Source organism: Acomys russatus, chromosome 19, assembly GCF_903995435.1.
Source record: "Acomys russatus chromosome 19, mAcoRus1.1, whole genome shotgun sequence".
Lineage (NCBI taxonomy): Eukaryota > Metazoa > Chordata > Mammalia > Rodentia > Muridae > Acomys > Acomys russatus.
In genome coordinates, this window is record NC_067155.1 from 10,575,703 (window position 1) to 10,589,227 (window position 13,525).

A 13,525-nucleotide genomic window follows, 5' to 3' on the forward strand; every position below is an offset into this window, starting at 1 on the left:
TCTTGTTTTGTTTTGTTTTTTGAGACAAGGTTTCTCTGTGTAGCCTCGGCTGTCCTGGACTCACTTTGTAGACTAGGCTGGCCTTGAACTCACAGCAATCTGCCTGCCTCTGCCTCCCAAGTGCTGGGATTAAAGGCATGAGCCACCACTTCCCCGCTTGGTTTGCTTTTTTAAAGACAGGGTTTCTCTGTGTATCTTTAGCTGTCCTGGACTCACTTTATTGACCAGGCTGGCCTCAAACTCACAGTGCTCTGCATGCCTCTGCCTCCTGAGTGCTGGGATTAAAGGGATGCACCACCACCGCCTGGCCTCAAAATGGAAGTTTTACTCAAAATAGCTCCTTTTGGTTCCTTCTTACACCAAGACTCAATCCACAGGGACAGCAGAAATGAGGCAGAATCTTAGTGCAGCAGGCTTATTGTGGAGAGCCGAAGTGTGTTTAAATCCAGATGATAAAGGCGTTCTGAGTATTTCTGAGCTGTTATTGTCTATCTGCAGGTAGCCTGTTTCCCTTCAGGGTTGAGGGGGCAGGGTTTCATCAGAGAACCTCAAGTCATGCAAATAAAAGTGCAGGCTGAGTTCCTTACGTTGCTTTTTCATGTGGGTGGAGTTAGGTAGATCTTATTTCTTGTCTCCCTAGTTTCCCATGCCTGACAGTCATGGGGTGGACACAATCGCCATTGTTGGCTGGTGGGTGGTGGTGGTTACAGGAGGTGGGGCAAGGCTGGTGATCAGGTTTGGGGCTGGACTCGCACCCGGTAAGAACTACATAACGAAAGGACAGGACAGAGTCCAGGGATCAAGAGCTGTTGCTGACTCACCTGGTTATATTTGGGGAGTCGTGGAGGCAGATTTCCTGAAAGGCAGGACGTCAGGGTTTCAGAGCTCTGGACAGGGTTGAGACCTACCCACCCTCAGCCGCTTCTGAAAGAGCCAGCGGCATGGGTGTTTGGCAGAAAATGACCTTCCTCTTCCTCCTCTTCCTGCTGGGGCTGGTTGTCCTGGGGCACCCCCTATGGCCAGCAGCTATGGCTCTGGCCCTGCGTTGGTTCCTGGGAGACTCCACGTGCTTCATGTTGTTTGGCTTGGCATTGCTGGCCAGACCCTGGATCAGCTCCTGGATGCCCCACTGGATGAGCCTGGTAGCCGCAGCGCTCACGTTAGCCTTGCTGCCTCCACAGCCACCACCAGGACTGCGATGGCTGCACAAAGACATGGCCTTCGCCTTCAAGATGCTATCCTATGGCCTGCACATCAGGAGACGCCTGAACAGAGAGCTTCCAGAGACCTTTGTGGCTGCTGTTGAGCGGCAAGCACAGGCACGACCTGACAAGGTGGCAATAGTGTGTACAGGATCTGGGGCCTGCTCAATCACAAACAAACAGCTGGATGCCAGGGCCTGTCAGGTGGCGTGGGCCCTGAAAGCAAAGCTGAAGGAGGCCACAAGCCGGCAGGACGAAGAGATTGCTGCCCTCTTAGTGCTCCCCTCCAAGACCATTTCGGCTCTTAGTGTGTTTCTGGGGTTGGCCAAGCTGGGCTGTTCTGTGGCCTGGATCAACCCACACATCAAGGGGATGCCCTTGCTAAACTCTGTGCTAAGCGCTGGTGCCAAAATGCTGGTTGTGGACTCAGGCGAGTACTCCAGGGGAAGAAAGAGACAGAAGCAAGGGAGGTCAGAAGTTTCTGGAAGGTGGGCAGAGGGCCTTTTGTTGTATTTACTCTAGTCTAATGCAATTAGGGTCAAAATGTAGGTTACTTGGCAAGTAATTTCTTTTTTTTTTTTAATAATTGGTTTATTTTATATGCATTGGTGTTTTATCTGTGTGTATGTCTGTGTGAGGGTGCCCGATCCCCTGGAACTGGAGTTACAGACAACTGTAAGCGGCCATGTGGGTGCTGGGAATTGAACCCAGGTCCTCCAGCAGAGCAGCCAGTGCTCTTAACCACTGAGCCATCTCTCCAGACCCTAAATCTTTTAATTCTATATTGCTAATTTGTTAAATTGAAGTTTCTGTTTGTTGTTGGGTTTTTTGGTTTTGTTTTGTTTTGTTTTTGTATTTTCAAGACAGGGTCTTGAAGCTCTGGCTGTCCTGGAACTCAATATATAGATCAGGGTGGCTGTGGCTGCAGAGAGATCCAGCTGCCTCTGCCTCCCAAGTACTGGGATTAAAGGCATGGGCCACTATGACCAGCTTTATTTGCCTAAATTTATATTTTACTAATTATAAAGTTCCTTTTAATTTAATTTATTTATTTGTTTGTTTGTTTTTTGAGGCACATTTTCTCTGTGCAGCCCTGGCTGTTCTGGAACTTGCTCTGTAGTCCAGGCTGATCTTGAACTCACAGAAATCCGCCTGCCTTTGCCTTCAGAGTGCTGAGATCAAAGGCATGCACCACCACTGCCTGGCTTGGCATCATAAGGTTCTTTGTTTGTTTTTTGTTTTTTCAAGACAGGGTTTCTCTGTGTGGCCTTGGCTGTTCTGGCCTCACTTGTAAACCAGGCTGGCCTCGAACTCACAGTGATCTGCCTGCCTCTGCCTCCCGAGTGCTGGGATCAAAGGCGTGCGCCACCACTGCCCGGCTTCGCATTATAAGGTTCTTTATCCAAGAAAGAGGAAGCTGTTCTTTACTGTCTGCTTTTCTGTCTCTGGGTCTCCTCCTATCTTCCCTCTTGACTTGAAGGGAAGTAAGGTTTGCCTCTTTTCTCCTCTGGTGGTTCCTGTAGACCTCCAGAAGAGCCTGGAAGAAATCCTTCCAAAGCTGTTAGCAGAGAACATCCGCTGCTTCTACCTTGGCCACACTTCACCCACCCCCGGCGTGGAGGCTCTGGGGCCTGCCCTGGATGCTGCGCCTTCTGACCCAGTGCCTGTTAACCTTCGAGCCAAGATTCGGTGGAAAAGTCCTGCAATATTCATCTATACTTCAGGAACCACTGGTGAGGATGCCTGTGATTCTGACCCCACCTTCCCCACACCCTGTTTGTTCTCTGACACCCAACTCTGGCCTTTGATCTGCATCTCTGACTTTGACTCTGACCCCTAGTATGGTTCTGGCTGGTTTTTTTTTATACGGTTGTTTGTTTGTTTTGGTTTTGTTTTTTTTTGAGGCAGGGTTTCTCTGTGTAGCCTTGGCTGTCCTGGACTTTGTAGACAAGGCTGGCCTCAAACTCACAGATATCCACCTGCCTCTGCCTGCCTGAGTGCTGGGATTACACGAGTGCACCATCATGCCCAGCTCTGTTTTGTTTTGTATGTTTGATTGGTTGGTTGGTTTTTTTTTTTTTTTTTTTTTCTTTCAGTTTTTGTTTTTCATGGCAGGGTTTCTCTGTGTAGCCTTGGCTGTCCTGGACTCACTTTGTAGACCAGGCTGGTCTTGAACTCACAAAGATCTGCCTGCCTCTGCTTCCCCAAATGTTGCAATTACAAGCATGCACCACCATGCTGGCTCAGTTTTATTTTGATTTATTAGTCCAGGTTTTGAAAACCAACCAGAGAGTGGAATGTGGTGGTATTCACATGTAAATCCCAGCAATTAGAGGGCAGTGGTGGCACAAGCCTTTAATCCCAGCATTTGGGAGGCAGAGGCAGGTAGATCTCAGTGAGTTCAAGGCCAGCCTGGTCTACAAAGAGAGTTCCAGGACAGTGAGGGCTGTTACACAGAGAAACCCTGTCTCAGGGGAAAAAAATCCCAGCACTCAGATGGTTAAGAGGCAGGAATATATAGAGTTCAAGGTTTGCTCCTTTCAGTGGAGCACATATTAACATTGGAAAAATACACAAATTAGCATATCCCAAGCGCTACAATGACAGGCAAATTTATGAAGCATTCCATTTCATGTTTTTAAAAATGAATAAAGGTCCAAGCTGGGTTTGGTAGAGGCAGTGGCAGTTGGCTCTCTGAGTTTGATGTCAGCCTGGTCTACAGAGCACGATTTTTTGGTTTTTTTCTCCAGAGCTGAGGACCAAACTGTGAGCTAAATCCACAACCCCAATATGGCAAGTTTGAGAACAGCCAGGGCTACACAGAGAAACTGTGTGTCAAAAACAAAACAAAACAAAACCAAAAAAAAAAAAAGGTTCTTTTTGACAGAAAGAAAGAGGCGGGGGGGGGGGGGGGGGGGGGGTGGGGGAGGCAGGGAGTATTGTGGGATATTCACCAGAGAAGACTGTTCTAATTTGGGTTTAAGCCAATAGAAAGTGTTTGTTAACCACTGGCAACTACAACTGGGTGTTTGGGATCCTAGTGCAGCACTGAGCTTTTCTCAGGGTGGGTTTTAAGCACAAAAACCATGGTCTGGGTTTACACACCTCAGGTAACAAGAACAATTAGCCAGACACAGAACTACAGAAGCTAAAGAGCAAGGTTAGTATATTTGGAGACTTTCCCAGACCTATATGGACTGTGATGGAGTAGGCCTTTGCCTTAGTTTTGGCAAGAGATGCTGGCTATGTGCTGAGTTTTATAGCCTGAATGGTACTTTCATCATAAAGTCAGCTGTGCTAAGGTCGCAGAGCCCACTACAGCCTGGGGCCCTGTTACAGAAAGGAAGGACAGACAGACCAATGGAAGGAAGGAAGGAAGGAAGGATTGAAGACCAGTCTGAATTACACAGTGAGTCCAGGGTAGCTTGAGCTACACAGAAAGATCTTTTCTCAAAAAACAAAACAAAACATGCAAAAAACAAAAACAAACATGCAAAAAACAAAAACAAACAAACAAACAAAACCCCAAAACAAAAAGACACTCAACTACAGTTTTCATGCTTTTTTTTGGGGGGGGGGCGTATTTATTTTTTATTTTTTGGTTTTTCGAGACAGGATTTCTCTGTGTAACAGCTCTGGCTGTCCTGGAACTCCCTCTGTAGTCCAGGCTGGCCTTGAACTCACAGAGATCCACCTGCCTCTGCCTCCCAAGTGCTGGGATTAAAGGTGTGCACCACCACTGCCCGGCCAAGTTTTCATTCTTCTTCTTCTTTTTTTTTTTTTTTTTTTAAGATTTATTTATTATTTATACAATATTTGTCCACACATGTGCCTGCTCACCACAAGAAGGCACCAGATCTCACTACAGATGGTTGTGAGCCACCATGTGGTTGCTGGGAATTGAACTCAGGACCTTCAGAAGAGCAGACGGTGCTCTTAACCTCTGAGCCATCTCTCCAGGCCTCATTCTTCTTGCTGGGATTATAGGCTTGCATTTACCTTACCAGAAAATCTCCATCTTTGGTCTCCTTTTGTCCCCTTTGAGAGGTTCAAACCTGGGCAGGCCTGACTGTGGAAACCCACCCTGCCGTTGGTGGTCTTTCTTAATACCTAACCCTCATTGCTCTTTCCCCTTGCAGGACTTCCAAAGCCAGCCATCCTAACACATGAACGGGTTGTCCAGATGAGCAACGTGCTGTCCTTCTGTGGGGCCACAACTGCAGATGTGGTCTACAACGTCCTACCTCTGTACCACTCGATGGGGCTTGTCCTCGGAGTCCTTGGCTGCTTAGAACTTGGTAAGTCCTCCAGGGATTCCTCTAACCCGCAGGACCACCCACAGTGGGTGTTGATGGGGGGACAGTCAAAAGGACAAGATTCTGGGGCTGGAGAGATGGCTCTGAGGTTAAGAGCACTGGCTGCTCTTCCAGAGGCTCTGAGTTCAAGTCCCAGCAACCACATGGGGTGGCTCAACAGCCATCTATAATGTGATCTGGTGCCCTCTTCTGCTGTGCAGGCAGAACACTGTATACATAATTAATAAATATTAAAAAAAGAAAAGAAAAAAGAACGGACAAGATTCTATACTCTGTACTGTGAGTTTGCTTTCCTCACCCCAATTTTTAAGCCACATAACCCAAGCTGGCTTTAAACTTATGTAGCTTAAACTTCTGATGCAGAGGCTATAGAGATGGCTCAGAGTTTAAGATCACTGTCTGCTTTTCCAGAGGTCCTGAATTCAATTCCTAGAAACCACATAGTGGTTCACAAGCATCTATACCCTTAGTGTCCTCTTCTGGCATGAAGGTGTAACTGCAGATAGAGAACTTATATACATAAAATAAAATAAATTCTTAAAAAAAAAAAAAGGCCAGGCACCTGGGCGTGGTGGTTTACACCTTTAATCCCAGCACTCAGGGAGGCAGAGACAGGCGGATTGCTGAGTTGCTGAGTTCGAAGCCAGCCTGGTTTACAAATGGAGTTCAATGTAGCCAAGGCTACACAAAGAAACCCTGACTCTAGCTGGGCGTGATGGTATGTGCCTTTAATCCCAGCACTCAGGAGGCAGAGGCAGGCAGATCTCTATGAGTTCGAGGCCAGCCTGGTCTACAAAGAGAGTCCAAGACAACCAAGGCTACACAGGGAAACCCTGTCTTCAAAAACCAAAAACCAACCAAACAACCAAACAAAACAAAACCTTATCTCAAAAAAAAAAAAAAAAAAAAAAAAATGTCTTCTAGAGGCTACTATAGTTTATTTATATTTCGGGGTTGGGGATAGAAACCAGGACCATGTACATATAGGTCCCTCTCTAGTGAATTTGGGGCAAGTGCTCTCCCATTAAGCCACCCCACCATCCTTTCACTGGTGTTGGGGACAATAGGCCACATGGCCAATGTTCAGCCATCTTGTCAGAGTCTGCAACCTTCAAGTCTCTGTTTTTCCCAGAGCTTGCCTTTCACCAGAAACTAGCTGACCCTGTTGTGGGTCAGCAGTTAGACTAAAGACAGACAGAGATGGAGCGACCCTGTTATAGTTTAGCAGTTAGACTAGACAAAGATGGAGCCAGATACCCTGTGCGGCAGGACATTATGACCCTGCCTGGAATTCCCTGTGTTTTGAGAAAAGCGTGCATCTGGTTTGCTGTAGCAATATGCCTCCCTGCCTTCTGACTTATAAATACCGCTGCCTGACTAGTAAAGTTTGAGAGCTTGATTCAATCAGACTTGCTCTCCTTTGTGTCTTGCATTCCAACAGGTGAACCTCCTCCCCAGTTTTAGTCAAACCCCGCAGGTCAGGGCACACGGGGAGGTTCTAGGCAGAAGCTCTACGACTGAGCCAAACTCTTGGCACCTCACTAGTGAATTTTAGGTGTATGGGTCATTGTTACAGAGTGTGGCACTATGTTGCATTTGAAATGCCGCAACCAGGTAATCAGGTGGCTTCTCACAGCGACATGGAACATGACCATCTTCTTTTTTTTCTACCAGGAGCCACCTGTGTCCTGACCTCCAAGTTCTCTGCCTCCCGCTTCTGGGCTGACTGTCGGCAGCATGGTGTGACAGTGATCCAGTACGTGGGCGAGGTCCTGCGATACCTGTGTAATGTTCCTGAGGTAACGCTCCGAGAGAAACTCGTGGAACCCCAGATGATTTTCCAGATAAAGTTATCAGATAAAGATTTAGATAAGGAGTGAAGGGAGGACTCAGAAGTAGACTACATGTCTGACACCTGACAACAAAGACAGAAAGCATCAGGCACGGCTGGGCGTGGTGCCGCACGCCTATAATTCTAGCACTCGGGAGGCAGAGGCAGGCGGATCGCTGTGAGTTCAAGACCAGCATGGTCTACAGAGCGAGTCCAGGACAGCCAAGGCTACACAGAGAAACCTTGTCTTAAAAAAACAAAACAAAATAAGAAAAAAGAAAGAAAGCATCAGGCATGGAGGTCAAGCAAGGTCACCTCTTGGCCATAGAGAGAGTTGAATGTTAGCCTGGGCTACACTGAGGCTCTGTTTTAAAACAAAGTCTCACAGGAGAAGCTCCAAACATGGAACATGGTCCACAGTTTGTTTTTGTTTCTTTCTTTCTGTCTTTTTTTTTTTTTTTTTTTTGGCTTTTTGAGACAAGGCTTCTCTGTGTAGCCTTGGAATAGGTTCCAAGAAAAGGTTTGCTTAGCTCACAAGTCTAGGCTATAGTGCCTCATTGTGGGGAAATCAAGGCATCAAGTATTTATTTATTTTGCCGGGTGGTGGTGGCACATGCCTTTATTCCCAGCACTTGGGAGGCAGAGGAAGGTAGGTCTCTGGGAGTTCAAGGCCAGCCTGGTCTACAAAGTGAGTCCAGGACAGCCAAGGCTACACAGAGAAACCCTGTCTCGAAAAAACCAAGAAACAACAACAAAAATTTATTTATTATTTTATTTTTGTATTTTTAATGTTTATTTTTTATATACATTGGTGTTTTGCCTATGTGTATGTCTGTGTCAGGGAGTCAGATCTTGGAGTTATGAACAGTTGTGAGCTGCCATGTGGGTGCTGGGAATTGAACCGTGGTCCTTTAGAAGAGCAGTCAGTGCTCTTAACTGCTGAGCCATCTCTCCAGCTCCTTGTTTTTGTTTTTGAGACAGGGCTTCTCTGTGTAGCCTTGGCTGTCCTGTACTTTGTAGATCAGGCTGGCCTCGAACTCACAGTGATCTACTTGCCTCTGCTTCCCAGAGTGCTGGGATTACTAGTGTGTGCCACCGCGTGCCTGGCCAACAGAAACTTCTGTAGACAATGCCTCCAAATGACAACTTACCTAGGGCTGGGCATTTAGGAGGCAGAGGCAGTCTGATCTCTATGGTTCAAGGCCAGCCTGATCTACAAAGCAAACCCAGGACAGCCAGGGCTCTTATTACCATGTCTAAAGCTCCCTCCAGCCCCCACCAAAAAACCCAACCACCCCCAAAAAACCAAAACTCTCTTAGCTGAATATTCCTGGGAACTACTTGACATTAATATTAGAGGTGGGTACTCAGGAGGCAGATCGCTGTGAGTTCGAGGCCAGTCTGGTCTACAAAAAGTGAGTCCATGCCAGGCAGTGGTGGCGCACGCCTTTAATCCCAGCACTCGGGAGGCAGAGGCAGGTGGATCACTGTGAGTTCGAGGCCAGCCTGGTCTACAAAGCAAGTCCAGGACAGTACTAACACAGAGAGACCCTGTCTTGAAACAAACAAACAAACAAATAAACAAACAAACAAAAGTGAGTCCAGGATAGCCAGGACTGCTACACAGAGGAAACTCTGTCTCAGAGTTTCAGAGGTGGAAGATCAGAGGTGGAAGCCAGGCGGGATGGCGCACACCTTTAGTCTCAGCTCTTGGAGGCAGAGGCAGGCGGATCTCTGTGACTGGGAGGCCAGCCTGATCAACAAAGTGAGTCCAGGACAGTCAAGGCTACATAGAGAAAACTCAACTTGAAAACACACACACACACACACACACACACACACACACACACACACACACACACACACACAAAAGATCAGTGGTGGTTGGTGACTCCAGTTACTCCTAGCTCAGTTACCATGCAGATAAAGGCTACCCCAAGCAACTTTCTCTATAATGTCCGCAGGGACACTTTAGGTAAAGACTCTAATAATTTCCTTTTCTAAGATGGGGATCTCCCTAGAGGGCTCAAGATGGCCTGTAATTTGCTATGTGATTTATTTTGATCTCCAACTAATAATCCTCCTGCCTCAGCATCCTGAGCGCTGGGATTACAGGCATGCCCAGCACCATGTCTAACTGTCCTTAAGTGCCTAAGTATAGGTTCCTCCACCACCACTTTCTAGATGATTCCCAATTATCACCCTAAGATACCTTCTTTTTTTTTTTTTTTTTTTTTTTTTTTTTGAGACAGGGTTTCTCTGTGTAGCCTTGGCTGCCCTGGACTCACTTTGTAGACCAGGCTGGCCTCGAACTCTCAGCGGTCCGCCTGCCTCTGCCTCCAAAGTGCTGGGATTAAAGGCGTGCGCCACCACACCCGGCCTAAGATACCTTCTTGAGAAAGTGTTCAGATATACCGTCCGTCCAGGGCATCACCTTCTGACCCTTCCTGGGATGTCCCTGCAGAAAGCAGAAGACAAGATACACAAAGTGCGCTTGGCGATGGGTAACGGACTTCGGGCGGATGTGTGGCAAACCTTCCAGCAACGCTTTGGTCCCATTCGGATCTGGGAATTCTACGGCTCCACAGAAGGCAACACAGGCTTAATGAATTATGTGGGGCGCTGCGGGGCTGTGGGCAAGAGCAGCTGCTTCGTTCAAGTGAGTGGGCGAGACACCCTGTGTGAAGATGGCGGTCCTGGGGCTCAGCCCCCAGTACCTTCGCCAACGCTGCTCACTCTTCATCCCAGATGCTGACTCCCTTTGAACTTGTACAGTTTGACCCAGACAAGGCAGAGCCTGTGAGGGACGAGCGGGGCTTTTGCATCCCTGTGGGGTCAGGTAAGGAGAACAGGGGACCTTCTTTGGATGTGTGAGGGGAAGTCACCTTCTTCTTCTTCTTCTTCTTCTTCTTCTTCTTCTTCTTCTTCTTCTTCTTCTTCTCTTCTTCTTCTTCTTCTTCTCTTTTTTTTCTTCTTCTTCTTCTTCTTCTTCTTCTTCTTCTTCTTCTTCTTCTTCTTCTTCTTCTTCTTCTTCAGATTTTTGGGTATAACAAAGTCCAGGCTGGTCTTGATCCTTTTTTTTTTTTTTTTTTTTTTTTTTTTTTTTTTTTTTTGGTTTTTTGGTTTTTTTGAGACAGGTTTCTCTGTGTAGCCTTGGCTGTCTGGACTTACTTTGTAGACCAGCCTTAAACTCACAGAGAGATCTGCCTGCCTCTGCCTCCAGAGTGCTGGGATTAAAGGTATGCACCATTGCACCTGGCCTTCATCAACATATTTTTTTTCATCAACATATTTTTTTTTAAAGATTTATTTATTTATTACGTATACAGTGTTTTGCCTGCTTGTATCCCTGCAGGCCAGAAGAGGGCATCAGATCACATTATAGATAGTCATGAACCACCATGTGGTTGCTGGGAATTGAACTCAGGACCTCTGGAACAGCAGTCAGTGTTGTTCTTAACCCCGGAGCCATCTCTCCAGCCCTCATCAACATATTTTTAAAATATTTGTCTTATTTTTATTTTATGCATGAGCATTTGCTTGCATTTATGGGTGTGCACCTGGTGTGTGCTTGGTGCCTGAGGAAGGCAGGAGAGGTGTCAAATCCCCTGGAACTAGCTACAGGTGATTCTGAGGCAGCATGTGGATGGTGGGAACTGAACCTTAGATCCTCTGGACCAGCGGCTAGTGTTTTTTTTTTTTTTTTTTTTTTTTTTTTTTTTTTTTTTCGAGACAGGGTTTCTCTGTGTAGCCTTGGCCATCCTGGACTCGCTTTGTAGACCAGGCTGGCCTCGAACTCACATCGATCCGCCTGCCTCTGCCTCCCGAGTGCTGGGATTAAAGGTGTGCGCCACCACGCCCGGCTAGCGGCTAGTGTTCTTAACCGCTGAACTATCTATCTTCCCAGCCTTATCAGTACATTTCAGTTCTGTTGGCTGGGAGAAGAGTCTATAGTGAGGAACCTCTAGCATGGGCTGCCTGGTGAGCTGGTTGGGGTTCTTTTTTTTTTTTTTTTTCTTTTTTCTTTTTTTTTTGGAATGTATTTATTATGTATACAGTGTTCTTCCTGCACATACACACGCAGGCCAGAAGAGGGCACCAGATCTCACTACAGATGGTTGAGAGCCACCATGTGGTTGCTGGGGAATTGACCTCAGGACCTCTGGATGAACAGTCAGTGCTCTTAACCTCTGAGCCATCTCTCCAGCCCCCGCGGTTGGGATTCTGTTTTGTTGTTGTTGTTTTGTTTTGTTTTTCGACACAGGGTTTCTCTGTGTAGCCTTGGCTGTCCTGGACTCACTTTGTAGACCAGGCTGGCCTAGAACCCACATTGATCCACCTGCCTCTGCCTCCCGAGTGCTGGGATTAAAGGCGTGCGTCAAGTGGTTGGGGTTCTGAATTAGGGCTTATTTTCCATTTATACCTGCAGGGGAGGCAGGACTTCTTTTGACCCAGGTACGAAAGAGCCAACCCTTCTTGGGTTACCGTGGTTCCCAGGAGGCGACCAAGCGGAAACTGATTACAAACGTAAGGCGCGAAAGAGACCTCTACTACAACACTGGGGATGTGCTGGCCTTGGACCAGGAAGGCTTCTTCTACTTCAGGGACCGCCTTGGTGACACCTTCCGGTCAGGCATGGGTGGGTTGTGGCGCGGGGCTTCTCGGGTGTCCTGCTTCCCTAAGGATAGGTGGGGGCCTCTCTTCCAAGGGGCGGAGCATGCTCTTTCTGGGCATGTCCTCTCTTCCTGGAATGTGGCTTCTATCCCCAGGGAAGAGACACCCCTTCCTGGGGCGGGGGTCTCTCCTGGGGAGGGTAGAGTCCCTTTCAGAGGGCGGAGCATTCCTATTTTGGGGTATGTATTCCCGCCCTGCAGGTGGAAGGGCGAAAATGTATCCACTCGAGAGGTGGAGGAAGTGTTGTCGAGCCTGGATTTCCTAGAGGAAGTCAATGTTTATGGTGTGCCTGTGCCAGGTATGGAGAGTTCGCCTGAATTTAAACATCTTGCTTGCACCTTTGTGGGTAGAGAGCTTTCATTATAAGTTAGGGCCACTGTTGGGGTACACAGGTTAAGAGTTCTGCCCAGGAGCTGAGTGTGGTGGCGCCCGCCTTTAATCCCAGCACTCGGGAGGCAGAGGCAGGCAGATCTCTGTGAGTTCGAGGCCAGCCTGGTCTACAAAGCGAGTCCAGGACAGCCAAGGCTACACAGAGAAACCCTGTCTCGAAAAACAAACAAACAAACGAAACAAAAAAAGCAAGAGTTTTACCCAGTTGCACTGCCAGTGAGCAGAACTGGGTCAGCCAAGTGTGACCAGTGTGCTTTCCAGGGTGTGAGGGTAAGATTGGCATGGCTGCTGTGAAGCTGGCTCCTGGCAAGACTTTTGACGGGCAGAAGCTATACCAGCACGTCTGCGCTTGGCTCCCTGCCTACGCCACTCCTCATTTCATTCGTATCCAGGTGAGCAAGAGATAGCAGGAGTGTGGACGGAGATGGGAACTGGTGTCACAATCAGGGGTCATACTTACTACTTTGCAGGACTCCCTGGAGACCACAAACACCTTCAAGCTGATAAAGTCACAACTGGTACGCGAGGGGTTTGATGTGGGGCTCGTTGTTGACCCCCTATACATACTGGACAGCAAGGCCCAGACCTTCCGGAGTCTGATGCCAGACATGTACCAGGCTGTGTGCGAAGGGACCTGGAAGCTCTGATCTTCCAGCCAACTGGGAGGCTATCCAGGAGTGTGGAAATCAACACTGGCCAGAGTTCCCAATGTCAGCTTCGCAAAGTTGTCAGGACTCCAGACACCCATGGCCCATGCAGCACTTAGAGAATAAACTTGGATGTGTCTGCAGAAGTCTCTGTATGTGGACGTGAATCAATAGACGAATGCAGTCTTTAATCCATCCTAGCACTTGGAGAGGCAGAGGAAGCCTGGTCTACAAAGCGAGTCCAGGACAGCCAAGGCTACACAGAGAAACCCTGTCTCGAAAAACAAAACAAAAAAAGCCGGGCGGTGATGGCGCGCGCCTTTAATCCCAGCACTTGGGAGGCAGAGGCGGGTGGATTACTGAGTTCAAGGCCAGCCTGGTCCAGGACAGTCAAGGCTACACAGAGAAATCCTGTCTTGAAAAAAAGGGGGGGGCGGCTGGAGAGATGGCTCAGAGGTCTACTCT

The 13,525-nt window shown here is 47.9% G+C and overlaps 1 protein-coding gene and 1 non-coding gene across 2 annotated transcripts; both read left to right on the plus strand.

The window, feature by feature from the left end:
- Positions 1 to 784: 784 nt before the first annotated feature.
- Positions 785 to 13,206, plus strand: Slc27a5 (solute carrier family 27 member 5). The gene is made up of 10 exons (XM_051162434.1): positions 785 to 1,632; positions 2,726 to 2,935; positions 5,342 to 5,500; positions 7,193 to 7,317; positions 9,814 to 10,008; positions 10,098 to 10,188; positions 11,779 to 11,977; positions 12,224 to 12,321; positions 12,675 to 12,805; positions 12,884 to 13,206. Exons 1-10 carry the CDS (start codon positions 942 to 944, stop codon positions 13,058 to 13,060), a joined length of 2,076 nt encoding a protein of 691 aa, XP_051018391.1. The 5' UTR covers positions 785 to 941; the 3' UTR covers positions 13,061 to 13,206.
- On the plus strand, positions 3,736 to 3,837 carry LOC127204089 (U6 spliceosomal RNA). Its single transcript, XR_007832441.1, has one exon. It is a non-coding gene; the product is annotated as a U6 spliceosomal RNA (small nuclear RNA).
- Positions 13,207 to 13,525: the final 319 nt, after the last annotated feature.